General features: G+C 37.1%; 1 protein-coding gene across 1 annotated transcript; it reads left to right on the forward strand.

The window, feature by feature from the left end:
- Window positions 1-7,072: 7,072 nt before the first annotated feature.
- TMEM244 (transmembrane protein 244) lies at window positions 7,073-18,555 on the forward strand. The gene is made up of 6 exons (XM_009513585.2): window positions 7,073-7,105; window positions 12,024-12,109; window positions 12,685-12,758; window positions 15,646-15,771; window positions 17,553-17,597; window positions 18,461-18,555. The coding sequence occupies exons 1-6, from the start codon at window positions 7,073-7,075 to the stop codon at window positions 18,553-18,555; spliced, it is 459 nt and encodes a 152-aa protein (XP_009511880.2).
- Window positions 18,556-26,673: the final 8,118 nt, after the last annotated feature.

A 26,673-nucleotide genomic window follows, 5' to 3' on the forward strand; every position in this document is an offset into this window, starting at 1 on the left:
TGTCTAAATTCTACCGGGACCCAATTCCATAGTGACAGAGATGAAATACTTGAGAGCCAACTGACGTCAGTCAGTCTAGAAGACATGCCAAATAGCTGGCAGTAGCTAACCTCTGTGTATGACAGGAACAAAAGGGTGACAAAAGGTCAGAGAGGAGCACAGGTCCTCCAATTTTAGAGTATCCTGAACTGACAGGGGAATCCCCAAAACACTGAAAACTTGAGCAATGTGATATGAAAAATTGGATTTAAAGAAGGTTTAGGCTGCTGAAATTCATATGAGGATGTCATTAGCTATTATCCTGCAGAAAACCATTTAATAATGAATTCTATTAAACAGGAGCTGTACTAAAGATCTGTTGAAATACATTTTGGAGATCTCATAAATACAATTTTTTTCTTTGTTTTCTGACAAATATCAGCTGGATCTAATGTCAGAGGAGCCATACAATGGAGTAAAAATTCTTTAGATGAGAGAATTTATCAGGTTTCTGAGCTTAATGATATGCCTGCTTACACTGTACTAGTCAAAAATATAAATATACATAGGTGTTTCATTGAGTTACTGAATGTATCTGTGTTCAACCTCTTATTCAGCGACCACAGACAAGTGCTCAATTCATTAAAAATATACTTTAGCCCCGATTGCCAGCCTAGCTGTGATAAAATGACTTGCATTCTGTTCTGGGCAATGAATCAGGGTCACAAGAGTTAATTAAAGTTCTAATGGCAGGGTCAACCAGGTCAAGTGAATGAGTTTGTCTATATGTAATTAGGGCAGAATGGAAGATAATGGAGTTCAACAGGTGTAACTGAGAGCAGAAGCCACCTCTTGCATTAGAGTGCTTGACTTGAAGATTCAGAATTGCTTTCGGAGTGAGAAGTTGGGGAAAAAATGCCTTTTTACTTGTCAATGGAAGAAATTTTTCTCTAGAAATGGCAGGTCTGAAAACAGACAACGTCCTAGCACCATCATTACTCTCGTTTTCAAACATGCTGAACTCAAGCATGTGAATAACGTGATTGTTTCAACAGCACACATTTTTATTTTCAAGGTAAATGCAGTGTATCTATGACTGCAGAAAAATAAAGATAAATGAGAGAAATTCTGTCGATGGAAATTCATCCTGGATGTGGTTTATTCTACATCGGTTCAGTTTTAGAATGTCTGTATTTTCTCACATTAAAGCAATGAGTTCAAACTAAAGATAGCAAATAACAAAAATAATTAGTTTATGGCACTTTTCAATCTAATAAGAAAATGCATACTTCATCCTGACTCCTCTATACAGAGATCTCTTTCTCACAGGCTTACTGTTTTTAAAACAATCACTTTCCTCAAATACCAATAAACAGCAAAAGAGTATTCCATGAGCAGGACAAAACCCTAAGAACCCAGTGTAAAAGCACTGAGGCAGGTTTATTTAAACTCCCTCTTCAGAGAGCAAAGGGAAACGTGTGAACATGTAAGTGTCCCAATAGTCCTTCCACAGCAGTCCCCCAGCTGTATATTAACACATTTATGATAGCTATTGGCAGTGCAAATTTCCTTCTACTACCTTGCCAGCGCTCAAATCAGCCCTTCGATCAGAAGGTACACTTCTGCAAATGAAAAAGGAGTTCAGTTTCCGTGCCCAATCAATCCTGGTATCCCTCCTCAGAGCGCCAGAAAGGGATGTTAATTAGTGCCATGTATTACTGCACTGGGGACACCTGCCTGCAGTGAACAAAAATGAGACCATTAGGTCATTTCACAGAGACTCTACAGTTATATCTACCCCAGTAAATTAAAATAGTGACTGGGAACATTCTTGGGCACGGTAATAGGACTGCATATTAAATTAAATTAGGATGGAAAAGGTTCTTGCCCACACCGGTGAGCACAACTGGGGAGGCTAGTGCAGCTGTGGGCAGCCGCCCTGTCTGGTAGAGTACGCACTGGTCATGTCACACCATGTGGCCCAGGAGCCTTCCTGGCACTTTTATGGTACTAGTATACACATAGTATATGGTTACTTGTTAAGCTTTTACATAATGTATAAAATTTATAGTTGAATCAATTTTAAAATAGATAATCCCATAAAATGTTCAAGCATTCCAAAATCACCCATGACATCCTGTCAGCTAGATTTTGGCTTTTTCAAATGGTGGAAAAACAGATTTGATAGCTGTTAGGTTAAGTGGCAATGGCCCATCTGTGCACCCACAAAAGAGCACAGAGACTACATCGGACCCCAAATAATACCATGATAGGGTGCTCCCAGGTTCATCAAGGAGAGCCACTGGTTCATCTTGACAAGCCCAGAGGAGCACAGGAGCAGGCGGGAACCCAGATTACAGCCTCCTGAGGAGTAAAGACGCTGTCCCACTTCCTTCCAGGTTTTTACCAGGACAGCATCAGCCCTGATGTTCAGGTGTGAAATCCATCAAGATGAGTCACTGGGAGCAGCTCTCTGGATGACCTTTCAAGCTAAGGGGGCTGCTGCCTAGGGGTGTGGGACACTTTAGGGGATGCAGGGGAAGAGTGTTTTGGGGATTACCCAGGATTTATTATGGGATGTTCAGGGGAGGAACCAAAGGCTGGAAAAAGAGGGATTTAGGCAGTTTGGGGAGGAACAATTGTGGAAAAGTGTGTTTGCATGTGTGAGAGAGCCTGGACCAGCAACTGAAGTGGGGCTGCAGCCTCAGGGGCTGACAACTCCAGGTCCCAGCTTCTGGGGAGATTGGGATCCAGGGCCAGCTGCTGGGCAGACTGAGTGGCAAAGCCCAGCTACTGGGGGCACCTACCTTGTACATGTGTATAAATGTATCTTCTCACTAGTAGACCTCCAACCTACTCAGCCAGAGAGGGAAACAGGATGAGACTGTGTCTGTGTGAGTGATCCACGTGCCTGTCTGTGATCTGTGTGGCATACATGTGTAGATGTATAATGTGATGTATATGTATGCTCTGGGTGTGTGTGCTTACTGGGAATATATCTTCGGCCTCATTACTGGACTTGGGGGCATGGAGCTGCAGCAGCCTTGCCTCTTTCAGACTGTTTGATCCAGCACGACATATATTCCTCTAGCAATAGTAGCAATTTTGCAACCCACTCTTCAGTTTTTTTGGGTCTATTCCTAAAGAGATTTTTCAGTGCTTCACTGTACTCATCAAAAATTCCCACTAACACTAGTGGAGATGCCAGAATATCTTCAAAATGTCGGCTTGTGGTAATCAGCACGTTAAACTTCTCAGCAGAAAGGCCAAATATTGATTTTTTTTTTTTAATACAGACAATTAAACTTGGTTCTTAGACATACAATGGGGCCAGGGTGGAAAGTTTACATTGCTGCAATAGTGTTATAGCGTCTTTCTGGATAAACAGAAGACTTCATTTTCAGTTCTATCAATCCCACACCATTCACAAACAATAAAATTAATTTCTAGTTTGAATAAATAAAGCCTACTAAATTGGTTCCTTTGCCAATACTTTCAAGCTTTATATTGAATTTGTTCACAAAGCCAACAGTGTCAGTTACCAAAACAAAAGATGTTGTTTACTATTTTTGCTATTAATTAAGCCAACTCCTTAGACAGAAGTAGCTCATTGGGGTTAATTATCTGTAAAAGAATCCAAATCATTTGCAGTTTACAAATCAGAAAGAAACATACCAAATTTTGGGGTTGAATTCTTTTAGTAATGTGAACATTTTAGAGTTTGTGAGCTTTTACACTGAAATTCAAGGAGACAACTTTTTGGGAGCTGAAAGTCACTAAAATTAATCTCTCATTTAATCAATTATATTGAAAGCTCTTTTACATTATATTATCAGGAATGAGGTCATTGTTAAAAGCAATCCAGCAAAATTTGGAACTAATAGTAGACTGATATTTTCAAAGCACATTCCTGCTTCCACTAAATTCTCCGATTTCCCACCCCTCAAAATTTATCTCTCTGCAACTGAGGTTAAAGAAGGAAAGAACCTAATTGCTTTAATCCTCATGGAGGCAGAGCCTAGACCTGACACAATTCCAGCTCCTTCCATACGGGTGCCAAGCTGTCATATTAAAGCTGTATAATGCATATACGATCAACACCAAATTGTATGGGCTTTCATAGGATACAATTAAGCTATATTTGCTAAAGTTGTAACAATGCTAAGTCACTACGTTTTAGTGCTTCTTTCTTTCAAAAAAGCATTTTCATAAAGTTTCCTTCACTGCACTGACAGTCTTCCAGTCACTGCAGTAAAAGAACAAAAACAGTGGCCACTATTTTTTTCCAAGCTCTTCTACCCTTGTGCACAATGTAAGTATAGTTCCTCCCTATCAGCAGGTGGAGACAGAGTACACATGTTTTGATGTCATCATCCTTCAGTTAATTAAGACTTTCTCACCACACAACCTAGACAGCATCCATTTGGTTGATCTTTGTATTTTCTTAAAGATTTCAGGATAATGAATCAACATACCTTGGGCTTTAGTAAGTTCCCTGATTTTAAGACTTTTTTCCATTTTAGGAATTACCTAAGAAATGTAATTCTGGATCTAGCCCTACATCTTAAGGCCCAGTGTGCTGTAGCACAAGCAAGTAGTGTAACAGCAACCCAAATCACCTGTTAACTTCCATGAGAGATACTCATGTAATATTGCTGTATGATATAGTGCTTCAAATTGTTGTTAAGTATTTTTGCAATGCTATTCAACAGCATCATAAATTGTGGGCTTAAATGGGAACACTCTAAAAAAACCCTGTGACTAATAAGCTTAGGCAGCAAACTTAGCAGAAAGCTTTTATAAAAATTTTCTCACAGCTTGTTATTATAAACTGACTTTTTGTTTTGGCCCAGTAGCAGATAGGAACTACATATTGCCTGGATAGTATTAAATGCCATTATTAGTTTCTTAAAAGAGGTACTGCCCTATAGAAGTATCCTTAATTTTACTTTCAAAAAGCATCTTTAATAATTCTCCATTCCACAATTGTCTGCACTTATGCTTTTGTCACCATCTTTAAATCTTATCCATTACATATCACTACAAAGAAAGCACATGGGTACAGCCAAAAGCCAAGTAACAGTATTTATTAACAAGTCTCAAATACATGAGGGTAAGGTATCATTATCCTACCAAAGTAACTGTTTCCTGGGTGTTTTGTAAGGCAAACCAGCACAAACTCCAGGGGTTAAAAAATAGTGGAGTACTTTTTTTCTCTCATAGCTTTAATAAAAATTGGTAGTGTAATGCTTCAGAAAATAGTCTGTATTTAAAAGTAGGACTTGTTGAAACCAAAATAGATCATTTATTTTAACCTCTATTAAAACTTGTCTTCTGTCTCCCTCTGCTGATTAGGAGTGGTCATATTTCCTGATGCAGTAAAAAAGAATTTGAAGAAAATATGAAATACAAAAAGTGATTATTCCATTATCTTGGCATTTTGCTAACGGCAACAAAACGTCTTTGCCATTATCATTCACTACTGAGTGATGTAGTCAGTATTTTGGGTCACACACAGTTCCTGCCACTCCCAATTTTAGTTTGCTCCTGTTCACTGGGTTACCACAATTCTGGTGCTTCCAATCTTGAAGTAAGGATGCAACAGAAATATTATCCTTTCTCTTAGAGTATTTAAAGTTCTCAGCTATGCAATAGGAATGGGAGGAACCTCATAGTCTTGCCAGCAAATCCATGCCTACTGCTTCCATTACATTTCAGTCAAACTCGGTAACTTTGGTTCTCTCTCCAACCTTTGTCTGGTTAAATTGACTCTTTGTGAAGAAGCAAGTCAGTGAATGTAAAGTCTTGCTATGTTTAATAATGGTCTTAGTTTAATGCAATCCATTACTTTTTCAATTATCTTGCTACTTAGAGTTACTGCCAACGTTTATGCAAATTAATTTTAGGTCATGCCTCTTCTCAGCTGATACTTTGGGGTAGATAGCATGCTCTTTGAATGAAAACTTTTGTTCCTTTTCAAATATTTTTTAATTACTAAAGCCAATATTTCTTCATTAATTTGCTAGTTGTTACTATTGCAACCATTTAAGCAAATTAATTTAGGTTTTTTATTTTGTTTCAGTCTGTTCCTTTGACATCACTTCAGCCTTCAAAATAGGCCTGTAACTGATGTACAGATTTTTGTGCTAGCATTTTGCACAGGAAGGAATTTCACACAATACTACCAGTAATTTCCCTGACAGCATTCACAATCTGGAGCTATCGAATCCATGAGCAAAAGCTCTTCTTTGCTGAGTGCAGACTATATTTTAAAACAGGTAGCATTTATTTTTTATGATTAAAAAGGCATAAAACCCCTAATGAAACTTGTACATATTATGTTAGTGATAGGAAAAAAAAAGTTCATTCTTTGTTCAGTTTCATAAGTGTTCTCTTGTATGATCTCCTTTTTCTAAATAACACTGCATACTGAATCATAATGTGTCTCTAAAAAGTCAAATATTAATCCATTAAGGAATTGCTCAGTAGAGGTTGGATCTGTTCTAGAGCATACTAAATTTCATTCTGCTGAGGGAACAAAATATGGTTCAGGAAAAGAAAAAGAGTCATAACATGAGTCTGGCATTTCTTAACCTAATTATACCTAATTTAATGTGAATTATACTTGATGTAATAATGTGATAGAAGAAAAATGTTAGCAAAGAACACTGTGAAGAAAGTACCTTTCCATGTCTATAGTCAATAGAATTAATGTTAGAAATTGTAAAACTAATTAAAAGTAGGAAGGTATAATAACCCCAAGGAACTGTGATCAAATGAATGCTAAAAAGCCAAATAGAAGGTAGAAAACAACAAAACAATATTAGATATATTTGATATGTTTTGGCCAAGTGTAGCTATGAAAGTACGAACATTAAATGAGCTAGTAGGATTTTCTCTTTGCTCTTCAGCAGCTTACAGTTAGCTTGCAGATGGCTCCTGTCTCATTTCAGTTTAATCCAATTAACTCGCCTCACTCTGTCCTATGCTCACCTATAAGAATGTTTTTTGGGGTGAAAAACAGCTGCTTCTTCCTGCTGACATTGGCATATGGAATATAGCAACAGCACTTCTTTTCACTCATCATGTGTCCATGGCTCTCAAGGTCAAAATTGCTGAAACCAAGGTAAAGGGAATTGAGTTTGTTTAGTGTTGTATGTCACTGGCTAGTAGTTAGAGGATTAGACAGGTACTGTGGGGCTTGAAAAAGCAGTTGCTTTCATTCTTACGGTAAGAGTGTTCTTCGATGTTCTCTTCCTAAAAAAAAAAACCAAAATGAAAAGGACACTTTATATGATAGTGTTGGTAGCAAGTACTGCAAAGTACATCTTATAAAAAGGATTTCAAACTATGTGATGTAGTTCCATTTATGAGATATAGTCCTTGGAAGTATCTAATAAAATCGTACATTTGATGTCACTGGTGTATTTCTAAAATTCTTTCTTTAAGTTGTTTTAATATATAATAAATGACCCTGTAGTTTTTAACTTGTGGTTTTTGCTTTTAAGTACTTGAAGGGTTAGAAAGGGAAAAAATAGTTTGAAAATAAAACATATTCTGAGATTTTTAAAATATATGTTTAAAATTCAGTGGAAAGGTCAAATAAAAAAATGAAGTGGAATGTGATACAACTGGAAAATTTTCAAAGGGCTTTAATTTTCCAGTTATTCTTTTAAGAATATATTCTTAGCATGGAGCTGTGTGCATTTCTCTAGCTTACTTGACTGAGCAATGCATGCTATACCTAATACATCACTACATCCCTAAGACAGGGACTAAGAATATTCTGGGTTCAAAGAGAAAAATCCTGGGCCTTTGACGCCCAAGAAAGTTTGTTGCTGACTTCAAGAGAGGCTAGGAATTCACCTACTGTAATCAGAGGTCAACAGGTCATCGGCTCACAGCCATCCTTCAGCTCTGTGGTTTTCACTTCAGTCCCGTCTCACAACTTTTATTACAGTACAAATCTACATCTAGAGCAGATAAGCCTCCAAGGAGGCAGTTGCTAGAGGAGGGGCAGCAGATAAAGGAGAATTACAGGAAATGTGCATCTGCTCAGAGCAATGGAATGAAAATTATTCCCACCAAAAATGTGCTGAAGATTAAAATTCCAGTGCTTAGAGATACTTTGAGGGCGATGGGAGGTAGTACGGCTGCCAAACTTGCATGTGACATTGTAATCAATTACCATTACAGTGACCATCATGTAGACAGTGGAAAAGAAGAGATCAAGAGGGTTATTTGGCCAATTTTCATTTAGAATAAGACTAAAGACAGCGGAAATGGGAAAACTGTATTTAGCCCTCAGACCAACCTGGCTGAAGAGATTAATCATTCTCAGATTCTGCTTGGCTTTGGTTTGATGTAGGGAAAGAAGCAAAGAGTAAGACTGTCCTGGATATTTACTTATTGACAAATATCAGTTTGTATGGGCATGATGGATTTCTCTCCTATTGCATTAGAAACTGAAGCTCCTTGATCTCTTTCCTTGTGGGAAATAGGTGCACCATTCAATATTTAACGCTTTACAATATTTAGCAAAATAAAAATAAGTAGTTTGCTAAATTCACAGTATCTATCCACACTTCTGTCAATGTTGGACAGTTCCATAAATACGTTATCTACCACACAACCATTCGAAGAACTAAGGCCAGAAGTGAACATTAGAGATGTTTGAGTGAAGTTTTGTCCAGAGAGGCATCTGGTTTTGCTTTGAAGGACCTATTATTTCCAAAGGCAGTTTGTTCCACTGGCTAATTGCCTTTACAGTTTAAAATGCCCTTCGTGCATCTTTTGAATTTATCTAGCTATAACTTGCAGCTGTTTACTTCTTGTGGCTTTTCTGATAGATTAAAGAGTCCTTAAGTAGCTGGTATTTTCTGCCTGTGAAGGTACTTACCCTTCATAATCAAATCAGCCTTCAGAGCTAAACAGATTGACCTCTTTAGGGCTGTAGATCTAATGAAAAAGAAAAAAATTTAGCCATCAGGTCCCTTTTGTGGCTCTTCTCTGCACCTTCTTAATTTCTTAACATACTTTAGAAATTGCTGACACTATATTAGATGCCACTTTGTCTTCCCAGTGCTGTGTTTAGAGGTAATACTTCTTCCTTATTTCTATTCATATTCTCCCATCTTAAAACCCAAAGCCTTAAGGGCTTGTTTCGTGTCCCCGTATTGCAAGAGCAGCTCATAAAAATGAGCTAGTATGAGCTAATGCTCATCTACAGCCCTTCTCAGAGTCATTGCCTCCTTGGATAAAGGCTCCTTTTACCAACATATAATAAACTAAATCAAAATGGAAATTACACTTTAGAGCTGCCTCATGTTTTATATTTTTCACTGCAACTGAGTTTGCACCTGCCAACTGAGTTTTATTTAAAAATGGGGACTTAAAAAATATTCTATTTCTTTTCTTCTTTTCTCTATTAATTTTGAATCACTTGTTAAGAACTTTATCCAACTTTATCCTCAAAATCAGCAAAAATGATAAGGGCACTCAATAACAAGTTTTGATAAAAATTCTTGAGTAAAAGCAAATAAATAAAAAGAGCAAATCTCTTTCAAACTTTGCAAAATGAAAATTATCTTTGAAACTTCGCGGTATCTTATACATCTGGGTTTTGATTTAATTCTTTTAGTCTTAGTTGTCCTCCAAATAATTCCTCTTCCTTTCTAGTTATAAATATGTAATTATTATTTCCCCTACCTAAGTCCCTGTAATCAACCTACACACACGTGATTCCTTTTACCTTTCTTCAGAAATTACCCCCATTCCTCTATTAGTTGTTACCTGTTTTTTCTAAAATTCGTCCCATTGTAAATACAGTGTCACCATTCAAAGAGAGGAACTCTGGCTTCTTCTGTATTGATATAATGCTTCACTATATGCAATCCATACTGACTGCTTGCCATCCTGATACACTGAAAAACTGCATCCAATCCTCTGCATTTTACTACTTCATTTATGTAGGGCCGCTTTTCATGGATTTACTTCTGAATGAATATCTATATCTGGAATATTTCATCATCTTAGTCTTACTTTTTCAATTTTAAATTTATTTTTGATCAGCAAGAAGTACTGTAAAACATCAAAACTTTCAAACTCACTTGCTGTCAGCTCAATTCCATTGCTCTCAGGGGAAATTCAGCACGGGATCTCATAGGGCACACAAAATGTACAGGCTTAGGGCCCACATTTACATGCCTGAGTATACTTACTTAATAATGGAACCACTACAGTAATCATGTTGCCCTTAGATCATTATTGCATAATGCATCACAGTTTGGAGATCTGTGGAGGCCTTACCAGAGGAGTCAGGTAAACACACATTGCTAGCTTCAAATACTTGACAGCCAAGCTGGAGGAAGGGCAAGAAAATTCTTAATTCGTTACGTGTGTTGTTCCTGGGCTAAGAATTTATACAATAGTCTATTCCTAAAACAGAAACTGAAACTGGGATGCTTTAATATCAGAAACCAAATGTAGCCATTTTTCCATTGTAAAGCATCATGTAACACAATATTAAAGATGGACAATATGAAACTGGTAGCATTTCTGTCATAGTCACTGGCTTTCTCATGACTGCTTTCTATCTGTATGTTTTCAGAGGAAAGTAAAGAGTAGAAGATGCAAGATGGAAGGGATAGGCAGAGAAGAAAATGAAACAATAAAGAAGGAGTCAGGAGTTTAAAAAATGGCCAAAGAAAGATGAAAGACTCAAAGATTTTAAGAAAGAGAGAAGGAGAAATATGACATGCTAAAGCACTAGCTAGGGTAAGAAAATACAAGACAATCTGGAGTCTATGGAAAAGAAAAACTGATTTTCCTGATCGGACTGTAGTAACATCTTCAGTTTCATGTTCTTAAGCAAGCACAAAATATTGCCAAAGCAATTGCTCAAGTTTGATGTATAGACGTCTCTAGTCCTGATGTACTACGTTGCCCTTTAAAATAATTAAACCCCAAATAAGCATCTGGAATGTCATTACATCATCACAGAAAAACAGAAATTAAAGTGTTCTGCATTAGCAAGACTCTGTCGTAATTACCAAAACATTTTAACCTTCAAAGCATAATTTTACATTATACCTGTAGGACTTACTACAAATCCTAGGGTCTGCATAATTCAGGAAGACAACTTAGATGATCAGAGATATGTGAATTATGCTTCACTGAAAGGATCTCAAGGCATTTTATGAACTTTATCAGGTGAAGGCTCACAGGTTTTTCTCCAGCTGCATTGCTTCTGAAACTTCAGTTTAGAAAGGAAGACACTGGAACAGAGTGAAAGAAATAATGATAACAAGGTATCTTAGGAAATACAAAATCGTTGTATCATTCTCTAGATAGGGCTTCTCTTTTTTTTTTAAGACACAGTGTTTGATCATAAGGTAGTGGTTGCTTTATAAAACTTTTATTCTTAAGGGTATTTTTTTTTCAGTTTGGACTTGTAATTTATTTAGAATTAATTAACAAAAATTGAACTTTGAATTATATGTAACAGATATCCATCGTTACTCATTTAAGTTGTCTACATCCTTACCTTTGGAAGTAAGCACTAGGGTGACATTTTCTAGAGGCTGGGAAACTTAACACTTACTGCTTTACAATCTTCTACATTTTTATTTGTATACAGTTTCAACATACTTACAGGGATGGCATTTCTTTTAAGTTAAAAACTAGGCTTGGTTAAGCATCTGGATGAACTTAAACTCTCAAGGCCTCCTGCGTAATAAGTATCAAGAAATGTGCTTCTCGCACTCTGAGCACTTACAAATTCAATAAGCAGTTGGTATACAATAAAATTAAATAAAACTGAAGAACCTTACATTGTAACCACCCATTAGGAGCTGAAATGTACCAAAGAGCTTTCAACAACTTTTATGAAATTGGCAACAGCACAAATTCTGTCTAAATATTTTACTTTCTAATATGGGGGTTTTTCCACATTATGATTGATAGAAATCTGAAATTATTTTCTGACAATTATGTACCTAATGTAAACATGGCATTAGGTTTTACCTCCTTTTTCCCTTCTGCAGGTTGTTCTGGTGAACCTGTTGATATGCATGGTAGTTTTCTACACTGTGTACTATGTGGTCCTATCTGTGTGCTTCGCAGTATTCAAGTAAGATTTCCTTGTTTTAGTTAAATACGATGGCATATGACAACTGGATATAACAGGTAGAGCTATGACTCTGTAGAGGAGGCATTTGGACTGGAGACATCCAGTCCCAGTTAATCTGTGAACACATTTCTGAAAATCCATTGAGCTGCTGTACCCAAACCTTTGCTCAAGTGCACACATTGGCACATGGAGACTCAGAACTAACATACAGTGCTGGTTCTGATCTACTTTCTTGCCCTTGCACTGTATAAATAAAAGAATATGAATAAATGAAGAGAAAAGATGACATGAAAAAAGGGAAAGAAAGATCTTACAGCTGATAAAACGGACAAATTATATTCCCTTAGGAAGTTATTGATTAGCATGCATAGTGCCAGACATGTCTTAAATACAAGTGGAGGTCATGGACACTGCGTGCAAGGGCAAGACCATAACATGCAATGGAGCGTAAACAGCTTGTAAAAACCCAGAGTATTCCATGTGAAATTGTATTTAAAGGCACCCATAATATGTCATACAATCACTAAGGCTTTATTGAAAATCTCTGGTTTTATTTGCTCATTATATTTCCACAGGATTAAAATGTTGGATGGTTTCGCACCTTTTGATTTTAAGACAAATCCGTCATGGATCGACCCATATTATTTAGGTAACTGAAGTCCGTTTCTCTGTTTTTTCCCAGCCAAGAAAATAATTGTACCTGGATATAAACTCGTGTTCCTTATGGACAGTGTTTTAAAGCTGTTTTAGCAAGAGTAATGATTTCTGTATTTTAACTACACTTCATTTAAATGCTTATTCAACTTCCCCACACTTCTCATTTCTGTATTGCTACTCACCATTCAAGTGACTGTTAGGCTTTTCCTTGAGTTGTTCTTCTGGTCTTGCATCACCTGAAGAAAACGCGCTGCTTTGGCAGGATGCTTCACTTTCACTGCAGAACAATTACCAATTCTCTGTAAAGCTCCTCCAAAATGTTGGTAAATTTACTTTTCATACTGCAGTGATTTTCTTATGAACCATACTGGATCCAGATCTGAATAACAGGTCACATTCACCTAATGGAAATCTTGCTTTGGTGATGCCTGAATACAGTGGGCATTAAAATTTCAGGGTTTGATTGTAGTTCAATCTCTAAGCATATCTTTATATGTCCAAAAACAAATTTCTGCATTTTTGCCTGAAGCTTTCAAAAGATATTCTCTTTCCTAAACTGTCATTCCTAAAAAATTTGCATGCCTACATGAATTTTACCTGATTTGTAATCCATTTGACAAAGGCAAACAATATAATCTGTCAGTAAAGTAAGCAAAGCTCAAAAGTAAATTGTTTAGTTCATCAGGTTAAAAAGAGTAATAAAAATGCATGGATATTTGTGCAGTGTCAATACTGATTTCAGATTTAAAAAAGAGTGTTTCAGTTGTAGCAATAGAAAAGAAAATTAAATCATATTCCGTTAGAATTACTTTTCAGGGCCCTAATGTTATTGCTGAATCTCAATATGATTTTTTCCTCAAAATTTTATCAGCTAGCTTACGCAGCATGTTTATATGCCAAAGACAGCAACTATATCATGCAACCAGTTAGTATTCCATCCTTCTTTCTGTCCAGGGGATGAAACAACATGGATGGAATAGCAAAACATAACAGGATCTGCTTAAAGTCTATGGGCACAGAGACAGAACAATGTTGCAGATGAGAATTAGTTTACTCAAGCGTCTTACTCATGCCTGTTAAAAATCATGTCTTTAACTCTAAAAAGAATTCTTCTTGTCAAAATTCTTCTAAAAAGAATCATGTCTTTAACCCCGAAATAAAAATGGAAGGCAGCTCAGAACTGAGATATCATTACTGGCTCAGTTTTGTAAAAAAGTTTACAGAGCATCTGCCTACACAAAGCATGCATTCTAAATTACAAAATTATTGGCAAAATTTAAAAGGATACTATCAACATGAACTATAAGAAACTCAAAAACCTAAAATGCATTGTCAAACATTAAATATTTAGAAGTGTTATTTCCTATCTTCCTAACTACATGTTGTTTTCCAGTTTTCTTCGTATTATTTTTTACATTTTTAAGCTGCTAGGTGAAAAATCCATGTTACAGTAGGAACTAATTGACCCTATAAAGAAAAGAATAAAATTGAAAGGCACAAAATGCTGCCAAATGTATAAATTAAATACAGTGAAAAAATAACGGTTTCTCTAGTCTCAGCTACAGTAATCTAAGCTATTACATTACTGCAATAGCGAAAAAAAATCCATTAGAAATGTGACTTTTGTACACCTGTGTACTTGCAAAGAAGAACAAAATGCATTTAGATGGAAAATTATATGAATTACAATTGCACAATTATGGCCTGTTGTATGGGAATTCAGGACTACAGCTAGAAGAGATGTCATGTGTTTTCCATTCAGCCCCCTGCTATCTCAGGTAGCCACCGAGCATAAAGTCAAATTTTACCCTAAAGGTGATTATTTTTGATCCCATTACATGTCATAGCAAATAAACAAGCTAAAAGCTAAGCACCACTCCATCGCTCTGTCAAAGAATACAGCTCATCAAATACCAGATGAGGTTCCTCACCCTTCCCAGTGCAGCTGCTCCGTGCCTTCCGGCTGTTTCCCTGCCCACGGAGGAGGCACGGCTTGCCCACGCCATTGCTTTTGCAGAGCTGTGCCCCTCGTCAGGGGAGGTGGTCAGCACAGGCTGGTGGCATGGCATGGCTCGGCACACTCCAGAGAAAGCACCAGGGGACAGAAATCCACCCTTTCACCACCAAGAGAAGGAATTTTCTTGATCAGATAACTTTAATAGTCCCTTTTGGCATCATAGTTTAGTTATTCTCACTTTGCTGGTAATCCCCATTCACGGTTTAACACAACACAGAGCTAGCTGCTGAATGTCAGGCACGGTGAGTGCGTGGCAGCTGTGTCAGCCTTGCTATCAGCACTGAGAAAAGCCAGGCTCTTGGTTGGATTCACCACGAGAACCATACGGATGGATGGCCTCTGCTCACCTTGGAGGCTCTCTGCTCTATCTCCCCTTGCATGTGAATTGTTCTGTAAATTGTTCTGATATATATACACATATTCTGGTATATATCATGTGTGTAAATATATACACACACACACACACACGATGCAATAAAGTTGGCGGGGAGAAAGCTATGGAGTTTCTTACCAAACATAATCCCTTAACTACATAATTCTGTTTTGGAAGAGAGAAAATTGATCTAGGTCAGTATCAACAATATCTATTTGGTGCCATATGCAAAGAGTGTGGATGATCCCTGAGTAAAATTTCCACACCATTTCTCCTTTAGGCTATATAAACTGGTCATAATCCTGTTAATCCTCCTGTTTTGCAACATTAGAAATGAACTTTGTAATGAAAGCATTAGTGTAATATTTGACCCTGTAAAAAATAATTTGCATGACCATGTCAGACATTTGAACTTCCTATTGCTGCCATTTTGAATATGGGAAAAAGCCTGTCAAAACTGTGCTTGAAATACATTATTTCCATTTACAGTTCTTGTGATATCGTTGGAAATTACTTTCTTCATTTGTGGTCTGCTGTTTGCCCTGGTTGTGGAAGAATGGGTTTGGGATTATGCTGTAACAGTTACTATTATTCATATCATCATAACTTCAGTCGGTAAGTCGGTTTACTGCTAAATATATGCACAGTATCACAGGTTGAAGGACCAATCAGCTATGATTCATCTAGTGTATTACTGGACTAACTTAATTTTTTCTTAAAGCTAAATAAATCTATATTTCTATTTTCCATCCATTTGACTCATGCATGTATTTAAATCCTGCCATTTAAAACTCAATTCTTGTTTCGTTGTGGAATTTTAAAACACTATTTTTATAAAAATTCAGAGTTTTAGTTCATAATCTAACAGTTCATATCAAACAGAACCAGCCTAAATATAATTTCAGCATCTGGGGTGTGTGTTTTTCTCTAAAACAATAAATTAATAGTCATCCATGTCCTGACACTTTAAGATCTACTCATTAACACTTTAGCTCTAGTTCAGAGTGAAAATGAGGCTTGCTTCAGCAAAGCCAATTCAGAGTTTTTAAGTTAGATCATTTGAACTAAATCTCATTGAGGAAAATAAAGAATTTTACCATTGAAACATCATCTTTTTCCTGAGACTCCTTCCCTCAAAGGGAAGAATAGGAAAAGAATTTGCTGCTGTAAACGAGACTCATCATCACATTTGCCAGTCCCTGGTAACCTGCTCCCTTTTCTCATGCTGTTTAGCAGAAGGCTGCTGCTATGGCTGATTAGGAAACATATTTTAACCCCATCCTTGCGAGAGCCCATTTGGGGGTTCTTTTCTCCTATAACAACAAGCTTAGTATTTTTATTCTAGAATTTCGTAGTAGGAAAAATATCACTAACAAATTAGGATTCTCTTCCTACTACATAATAATTCATCTTCCATTTTCCAATGCTTTGTCCATTTGTCCTTTAGCACTGTGTAAAGATGGGGATTCCCCAGTTCCCATAAGAAGTTAAGCCAGACACCAACAGAGACTTCATCTTAAAAAATTAAGCATAATTTCTCTTCTAATGAATATGATGTCCTGGAATTTAAACTACTGTTAATCCTTATGAATAACTTCTGTATTTAAATCAAGGAATTCACAAAAACGACAACAAAACCTGCTTTGTATATAATTTGTACAGGAAGAAGGTGTCTTCTATCGTTATATTAGATGAAGTATTCTGATGTCCAAACAATCCCGGATTTGTTATCGTTGCTTTCAGTTCCTCAACCAAAGCTCTGCTGGCTGACTCTGAGCGTATGCACTGTGCCCCCCAGCTCACTACAGCTCCGTCACCTTTTTTTTTATTGGGGGGGTGGGGGGCAATATTGGGTCATATAACGGCCCTGCAGTTGATCATACAGCAGGGATGTGGGTCAGTGTGCATGAGGCAAGGGCGAGTGCCTGACACAGGAGGGAGCATGCTGTGCAATACTGCTATCTTGCACTGTGCAGACCCAGCCTGTCTTTCATGCACTGCATCACCCATTAAACTGAAAATGTCAGGCAGCTTAATTTATTTGGATTGCAGCAATATGTAGGCACTGTACCAGGGGATCGGTGTGTTGTGCTAAACCATGTACAGGTAAGTAATAAAAAAGGCATTTCTTCTGCAGAGAGTCTAAGAGCTCTGTTTAGCACACACTTATTAGGTTTAAGACTTGCCTTCCAGTGGGATAGCCCACCAGGCTAAGCTTAATGGTATGGCCAAGTATATGAATGATCAGGACTTAAATACACATTTGTAATTTCAATAAATGTAAAGTATATAATTTATGAAACATAACTAAGCAGACCTTTGATAATGTAATGTAATGATTGCATGTCCCCACCCTTGTTTAAAAATTTACATTTCTCCTTTTCTTCTCCTTGCAGTTATGTCTGAATTCCCACTGATGTTACACTGGTGGCTGGCATTAGGTATAATTACATTCTTTAAATTTTTAGACTCTGTATAGAAAATTACTATTTACAGTATGATTTTTTTCCATGAAATGTCTGTTGTCTCACTGATTTGAGAATTGTCAACATTTAAAGAAGAAATACATGCTTTTTATTTGTGCTTCTTTTAATGACAGAGGCTGGGCTAACATTTGCCTCGCCTTAAAAAAATCTTCTATTTAAGACTGGAATGTACTCAGTTTATGTTAATCTTGCTAATGAACAGCAGATACACTCGCGTTCTTGAAATAAACTATGTTTAAGTCCTGACTAAACAAACTATCTCACTTAATTCATGTGTCAAAAAGACAGTTTTTCAAACTAGTCTTCCCTGGTACTCTTTATAATCAATAGAAAGAAACAGGCACCTTCCAAGGCAATTTTTATAAACACTATGCACAGACATTTATGATAAATGAGGTAAATCCCAGTCATCGCATTTCCTTAGAGTGAATGGCAAACCCACATTTCTGAGTGTTTAATTTTCTGTAAAATTAAAAGCATAGGTTTTTACTAGAATATATTATCTTGAAAAATAGTTAAGGGAAAAGGACTGGCTTCTGTTCTTCTTTCTTGTATGATGGATAAGAAGGATCGACAGCTGCAGTAAATTCCTGAATGATGGGGACAGGCAAATAAATTCCCTGTCCTGCAACTGGTTTTGCATCAGCAGCTGCTGAGGCTGGTATCTTTGTAGGTGGTTAAAGCCTTGGGCAAAATGTTTAAGTAGACAGGCCAATTTTAAAAAACTTTAAGATAAAAAGAATGCCTGTTTAAAGTTTTATCATAACATTTATATTCCACTATAAAAATTAATGTAAAACTAATATATTTTCTTTCAGGATCTGGAGTAATTTCAATGATTTGTGGAGGACAGATTTTGGCATACTGCTTGTTCAAAGACAACTTCATTTACCCAATTCTAGATGATTTTTGAAATGGAAAATTAATACTCGCCTTTATATTTATATACACTGTATGGTTTCATGAACAACATAATTTAAATGAACATAGCAACTGTCTAATTGTAAGACCTCTTGTATCATACATTTTTTTGCAATGTCAATGTCATCACTGTTAGCTATTGTATGTAATCACTTTTAGCTTTTGTATGTACATTTGCCATTAAGCAAATAATTAGCTATGGTGTCTCTTTTTTAAAGACAAATAAACCGTAAGGAGGATAAGAGCAATGATGCAGCACTCTTGAAAATTCCTAAAAGGAAAAGGAAAAAGCAGATCTGAATGTCCTGTATTCAGGGCGCTTCTTATCGTATTTTATAGAATACTGACTCTAATTTAGGCTGGAGTCTGGCCTCTCATAAGAGCTGCAAAACTTTAAAGTCATCCTATCTGGCATAAACTGCTGTAGGTTTAAAACAGTCTTTACTGGCAAACTCCTGGCAAAGAAGAATCCACGAACAGCACACAGCTCTGCATCTCTTTCCATCTCCAAGCTCTCACCTAGAAGCTGCCCGAGACAACAGCAGGCAGACGTATAATCCCCAATGTTTGGTTGACCCTCTTGCTTCCAAGGATGCTACAGACAAATGTTTTCTACAATAGCTCCAGGCTACTCCATCTTTCCCTAATGATCCATTTATAGTCTGGCTGTGCTGGAAGAAGAAAAGGCAAATGCTACTGACAGCCACTTTTTTACATATCCCTTTTTCTCTCCCCTGGCTGCAAGTGGCCAATGTTAAAGTGTGAGCAGTGGTAATTAAAAGCAACAAACAAGCAACAGTAGCAGCTTCAAGTAACTCTTTATCTCTTTAAGGATAATAAAGTTGTAACAGGAAAATTGCTAGAAGGCAATTTCATCTTAAAATTTGATAGTAGCTATTGGATTTCAACTGCAGTTTGCTTAGAAGAGCGAGACTGGATTGCTGTTTGCAAGGGAGTGCTAAATGTTGCATTTGCCTTAATCTTAGTGAACAGATAATGCCTCTGAAGAATCTGTCCCCTGTTGATCTAATCAAACATTTTAAAATTTATTGCAAGTTTTACAATTCTCAATAAAGTTTCAATACTGAAAGCATATACGCAGTGTGAAGCACATTTCAGAAGACTCTCAAAAGAATGAGTTTGTCTTTCATGAACGATAGACATGTAAGTCATTTTAGAGACAAACCAGGTATGTAAATCCATAGCACTGAAAAGGCTTAGACTTCACAAGTTGTTCAGCATAATACACTGCATACTGAAGTCAGCAGAGGTAATTCCAGAGAGTGAATCACTGGTCTGAACCATGGACCATTTTTAGTTTGATGGATTTGTATCTTCATGAACATTAGTGTGCAGATAACCGACTGGTATTTTACGTTTGAAAGATGTTTGCACATTTCTTCCAGATTTGTTTCAGTTCAGAACTATAAAAATGGATTGGAAGGACGTGCTGTCTAATATAAGTTCATACCTCTGTCCTCATCGGTATGCAGCTTTTGTGTGTAGGTGGTGTGCCATGCGGCAGAACATGAGTGGATTAGATATAAAGTTAATCCATGGGTGGAACAAGTTTCTATTTTTAACCTGAGAGGATTTTCCTCTATGCGTGGCAGCCCAGAAGCAGCTCGTAGTAGCTCTATTGCCCAGCCTTGACATTTTTGACTTTTGTTTTCTATTTAAACTCTTAAATCACCAGCAAGAGATACCTTCTGACTAATATGAAGAGTGCTTTAGCCCCAGGATTTCTCCAAAGCACGTACAACTAGGCCAGTGCTAGAAAAAAAATCACAGCAAGAACTCTGTTGAGGATTAAAAGCCTTAGCCCAGTTATTAAAGAGTCATTAGCTTTTTGCATTACTTTCAGATATGAAATGACAAGACAATTTCAGCATTATTTATTTAACCTTTTCAGTTACTTTTATGTTGAGGACCCATGATAAATATTAGACATAATGTTTGGAGTGTAGACAAAGTTCCTATTTTACAAATAAATTTTCATAATGTACACAATATGAGATATATCTGTGTGGGCATTAGCTGGTTAGAAGCCTTCAGAGGTTATACCTAATACTATGTACTAATACTTTTGAATATGAGAAACCTGGCTATTTCTGCAACAATAAAACATTGATCCACCTGAGCAATTTGCTTGTGACTAATGGATAACATTCAAGACAGGTTGGAAAGAAGAGCTGCTGGAAGAAAGGAAGGGTGTTGTGTGTGTTTCACAAGAGATCTGCCAAGGGCTACATGAAAAGACCACTCCAGAATGCAGAAGGAAAACAGGGAAAACAGCAACTGGAATGTATGTTTGGAAAAAGGCACAATGAAAGCCAAAGAATGAGGAAACGAAACAGGATCAGTGAAAGCAGAAAAAATCTGCAGACTGAACTTGTAGCACTGGAGTCTCATAACATGAGACTTGCATGCCATTTGTATGCCGCAATCTGCTTTTCTGCGCATGTATACATGACTGTAGGAAAGGTGGTCCCCACATCCATGGTTCTCACTATAATCTGTGATGTTATGCCTGTGGCTTCTGCCCCAGGATTTTCAGAATTCTTTGCTTTCTGACTCAGCCAGGCAGAGAAATATTGTCTAATTTAGTTGGTGTGGGCTTGGCATTAAGCTATTCAACCCCTTGTGATACAGTTTAGTAGTCACGAGCTCGCACAGGTATCAGTGGGGGTGTAGCGGTCTAGAAAACATTACAAGCAGAAGGAGACTTTATCCACTTCCAGGCAGAGTTTGCAGGGAAGAAGGTTAGAAGTTGCAAACATTAGGTACAGAAATCACTGGAATGTTAGACAAATTACATACCTTCATAGTACCATACGTAATTTATTTTCAGAGGCAAGAAACTCCTTTTCATCATATCCAGGCACCTACTGAGAGAGGTTCTTCTCAATTCAGCCCTCAATCTAAATGGCTCTGCATTCATTCTTGTTCCAAATGGTGAAGTGTCTTACTTGTAACAAAGAATGTGAGTAAAATGCAGTTCTTTGGAGTCTCTAAGCCTATATTCCTAGGCTACTAGCACTGCCTTCAATGTAATGTCAAAGTGTAAATCGATTCAAAAAGTTGCTCTGGGACCAACAAACTAACTCAAATGTGTAATAACAGCCAAATATCAAACTATGGAGTAGTTTGATACACAGACAATGCAATGATTGTTAGTGGGCGTTTTCATAAAAATATAGATTTAAATACTTATTATTTCCTAGTGAAGTAAAGAGCTAGTTATTCAAACTAAGCCTGTCATTTTCCTACCTCTGTAAACTGCTTGATCAACATTTCCATCTCTTTTGTATCCCAGCTTAAAAAAGCAAGCAAAACAAAACCCTACAGTCCTCATTATTTCTGTATTCCTAAAAATACCAACCACTGCTGCACCAACAAAAATAGAAGGCACAGTATGAATAATACTGGATCACTGGCAATGGGTAGATGAGTCACCTGACTGCAGTCTCCTGCGTTGGATGTTCACGCACAGGACTCCTGTGGCCTACAGGCTCTTGACTAGAAATACCCATCGTGACCAAGTGAGCTATATCAAACCAAGAAAAGATGTGAAAGCCTTACACATTCTTCATTCCATCATCTGGTATGTATGTTGTCACACCATAAAGTTAGATCCTTGCTAATCTCCCCAGGTATTTAAAGCTTTATTTGAATATTTTGTATCTTCTAAATGTGGCTTAGTTAGAATATTTATTTCTTGGTTTAAGTTCCTGTGTAATGATCCATCTGCTCAGTAATGGCTAATACTCTAATCTCTCCTTTTTGTGAGCTAATCACAGCCCCAGAGAGCATGCACTCTCTCATTAGATGTCAGAGAGGATAAAGGTCTTGGGAATGGTTATAAAATTTGATGATGTAATTAATACCTTTATTATTGGCTTTAAACATTTCGGTGTAAGGCTATGATTTTAAGATGCAGACCCGTGTCCCAACCTCTCCTCTGCTCAGGGAGAACGATACAGATCCCTTTAGAGTCCCTCTTCAGACACACTAGCACAATTATGCTTATGTTGTAGGGCAGGCATGCTCTGTGATGGACTTAACACCCTACTCCATTCATTCTCCGGTTCAGGGGACCAAATGGATACCTTGCAGTGATCTCCCAGTTCATACACTCAGGTTTCCTCTGCCAATAAGGGTGAAAGAAAGGAAAGATGTGCACTTGGATGTCATCCTGATGTGTAGTTGTAGCATGGCATTGCCTTGGACTGGGGATTTGGAAAGTGACACTTGGGCACCAACTATGGACAACCAAAATCTGAGGAAAGTTCTTGGCCCCAATCTTTTAAGGTTGCTTACCCCAGAAAACAGTCACAATAAAATATGAAGATGATGGTCGAAACTGGAGCCTGTAAGAAATATGCAAGGTACTTTCAGTCTCTTGCTGACATTGTCCTAAATCAAAGATAGTCACAGCCTGGCCACTACTGTTCTGTACTTTCCAATGAAAAGAAATCCTAACATGAGATAATTTGCTGTGGATTTGCAAAGTGATTTGTGAACAAAGGGTCTACTCCTGCCTCCAACAGCAAAGATCCCGTTACCTCTATCAGAGCAATACTCTATCAAATGACCACTTCTATGTACCCAGACCCTCTCTCAGAGCTATCTTGTCACCAGATATTCAGCAGCAAAAGGAGAAGTGTTTAAATAAAACACAGGTGATGGCAAAATGCTCAAATACATTAAGAATTACTGATTTCCTAGCAGTCTTTGGACACCTTTGCACTGAAATTACACCTACATCAGTAGCTTTCAAAATACACTGAAAAAGTGCTTCGGTTCACTTCATAAACCTTGACAGAGGTCCACACAAAGATGTGCCTTTAAAAAGGACAAAAAAGATCAATGTGTTTGATATCTCATATGGTACTAACTGAAAAAAAATGTAGATATTAGCCAAATTACATCAGCAAATTCAACAGCAAATCACATTTACATTAATCTGAATTTACCATTTAAAATTAATCTAAATTCTAAGGAATTGTTTTAACACTACTTCACTGTCCGAAAGTGGGGAGCACTCCTTAGTACGCTCCCAGGAGAGAGAAGGGCAGGCAGTGAGTGGCAAAGGTGGAAGGGTGAGGGTGTTTCAAGAATGTAGCTGCTTCAATGCGCAGGTAGAATGAAAAAGAACTTACAGGATATGAACCAACTTACCCAGCTGGGAGCAATTTTCCATTCTAATGGGAGATGTGCTGCTAACTAGGTCCTGGCAAAATTTTTCAGTAAATCATTGGTACACAAAAAAATCAGTTTAAGACAGCCAAAACCGCCTGCAAACACAGTTAATTGAGTTTTGCTTGAAAAAGAAAAAAGGTGAGGCTTGTCAATACCTGTTCATTTCAGTCCCATTAGATCTCAGTTATCCAGGTTAGACTCACAGGGGTACCAGTAAGGAGAGAACGTGGGGGCTGCAATGACAGTGGATACATGCAGATCTAAAGCAGTAAACTCTCCCGACCAAATTAATCAGTCAATTATTTGGTGTGACATATTTTCCAGCAGCTTTTTAAGCACGCAACCCTTGCTTTAAAAACAAATTTATTTCCTGAACATTCGCCATTGAAATATTTAAAGAAAAATGCAAGTTGCAATTGAAAAGCAACTACTGTTTTCCATTGTCAGGAAATGAAACAACATCGGGTCTTCAGGTTTTGAGCAAATAAAATCAGTTTTGATTAAAAACAAAGTTGCATTAAACTGAAATTTTCTCACAAAAATCTGCTTAGACCAGAAGGTATTTTTATTGAAAAAAATATTTTTTCCCTAATGATAATGTTTCATACCTTATTTGTTGTACATATTTATAGAATGTGTTATGTATCACTAGATAACATTTGCAGACTGTTCCAGTTGCCGAGGTAACTATGTTATTTTAATGATCAACGGAAAGGATCATTATGTAAAACATTATGTTAATTTCAAACATGGAAAATTGATGTCTTGCTGTTACCTTGAAGCTGCATCTTTTTTTTTTTCCCCGCAAAATGCCTTTTTCCGTGAAAATTAATGGTATGGCTAAGTGCTCCGGTATCCTCTTCATACTGATTCAGGTTGGCTTTGGAGGCAAATAGGGCAAAAATGACACCTGACAACGAACTAATGGCAGATGAACAAATTTCAAGCTACCATAGTTTGTACAGAAACAGTATAGGAAACATTCTTCCATATATTCTTAACTAATATACATGGAGAGTTGGTAGGAATTTTAGGAAGGCATGTATCTTATAGAATTTAATTTTAAACTTTGAAATATCTTATTGCTTAGTTAAGGAAAGCAAATTATAAAGCACACGTAAGGATTGTTTATTATTAAGTGTGTGTAAATATTGTCCTTGGTACAAACCAACTGATGAAGAGATTAAAAATCTGACATTTAACTTTTGCTGCTTTTATTAGATTATATATCTACGAGACAACTAGATTACACCAGCAGTACAAATGCCATGCATTTATGATTTTATTGCCATCATAAGCACTCTTTCTGAGGCTGCAGTGAGATCCTTGCTGCTGTTAGTAGTTCATGGGGCGTTTCTGTTCTCAAACCTGCTTTCTCCGTCAAAAAAAGATCTGTACATTTCAAAATTATCAAAACTGTGTCTCACACAAATTCTAGGGCTCATAATGGCAACAGCTGCTATAGAGTACCAGCCTCACAAGTGCAGATTGTCTCAAGCTACCAAATACAAGTCAGTTTTGTCACCACAATCTTCTTTTGCCTCGTCTCTGGAGTTCTGCCTACAGATTGTGTTAAATTATGAACGCTTAATTCTCTAGGCGGAACTGGATGCTTTTATGTATTAGAACATGATATGCTCAGGACATCTGAGAGCTCCTATATTCTCCTGACAGTTCATCATAATCACCTGATCCATTTTAGAGTCGGTGAACTCTTCTGACAACACTCAAAGCGCATTTTATATTTATACGGACTGTACCTCTTCACTTTACGGATCTTACTCAAATCCTTTCCCAAGGACTTCCTCTGCAGGCAAAGCTCTGACTTCAAAAAGGGGTAGATCCTTCTCAAATTCTTTACCCATAATCACACCTACTATTCTGGTCGTCTGCTATGTCAACCTCACTACATGGACTTTTCTGACGTGCTGAGCTTTGTTGATTTGTGTACGTCCCAACAAGGACTGCAAGCCAAAAATGTAAGAATGTGAAAAAACAGAATTGTATTAAATCAATTAGATACTGTAAAAAGAGCATACGATGATACAGCTGGGAATAAGCCATCTATTAACTAATCGGATTAGGAATTAATTTCCCCTTTCCGACAGCCTATGCCTCACTTGGCCACTATGTGTGACCGAATACCTTAACTTGAAAAGCTTTGCTTTCACGCTTAGCATGGTGAAAATAGCAGGCTCTATTTTCAATGCTTGGAATGATTTAAAACTTTCTGATGGGTAGCTTTCTGCTAGAACGTGCTGATTACACAAAATCTAAGTTTCACGGAAAGATATTCTTTTTGTAGAAATCTGTTGACAGAATATAATCAAAACATGTATGTTATCCTGTTGACTACTGAATTATACCAGAAAATGATGTAAGAAAATTGAAGCCAAACAATGGAATAAAGCAAAGAAATACTGAAACAAAACTCCTAAAGTGTATGTTTTATTTCAAATATTTTGCTAGGTCCTTTTAGAAACTGTAAAACAGACTTTTCAGAATTTGTATTTCATGGAAAGTTTAAATTCTTGCAGGGAAAAAAAGAAAAAAATCAAATATGTCAGATCAATTTTCAGTCTAGTAAGACAATCCATGTTTCTGGGAATGAGCACTTTTAATTGCAACAGAACTGTTAGATCACAACTACTTCAGATTTTTCAATCTTTTTGCCAACAAATGTATTATATGAATAAATACAAGCGTAGAATTAGCAAGTAAAGATTAAGCTAAGGAATGCTAGTAAGAATTAATGAATTTTAAGAACAAATATGGAAAGGGGGATCACTAACTACAAAAAAGAAGCCAGCATGTTAAACCTGCTAGAGGTGAAACACTGCACCTCTGCTCCACTGCTGGAGCAGAGCTGTAAACGGTGTAGAGAGCAGCACAGAGCACGAGAACAAGT

The sequence above is a fragment of the Phalacrocorax carbo genome, chromosome 3, assembly GCF_963921805.1.
Source record: "Phalacrocorax carbo chromosome 3, bPhaCar2.1, whole genome shotgun sequence".
NCBI classification, from domain to species: Eukaryota; Metazoa; Chordata; class Aves; order Suliformes; family Phalacrocoracidae; genus Phalacrocorax; species Phalacrocorax carbo.

Excerpts from the sequence above, each read along its gene's own strand:
- TMEM244 (XM_009513585.2), top strand. The coding sequence starts at position 7,073 with ATGGCTCTCAAGGTCAAAATTGCTGAAACCAAG. Across the intron at positions 12,110-12,684 it reads GTGTGCTTCGCAGTATTCAA|GATTAAAATGTTGGATGGTT; the intron begins GTAAGATTTCCT and ends ATATTTCCACAG. Across the intron at positions 17,598-18,460 it reads ACACTGGTGGCTGGCATTAG|GATCTGGAGTAATTTCAATG; the intron begins GTATAATTACAT and ends ATTTTCTTTCAG.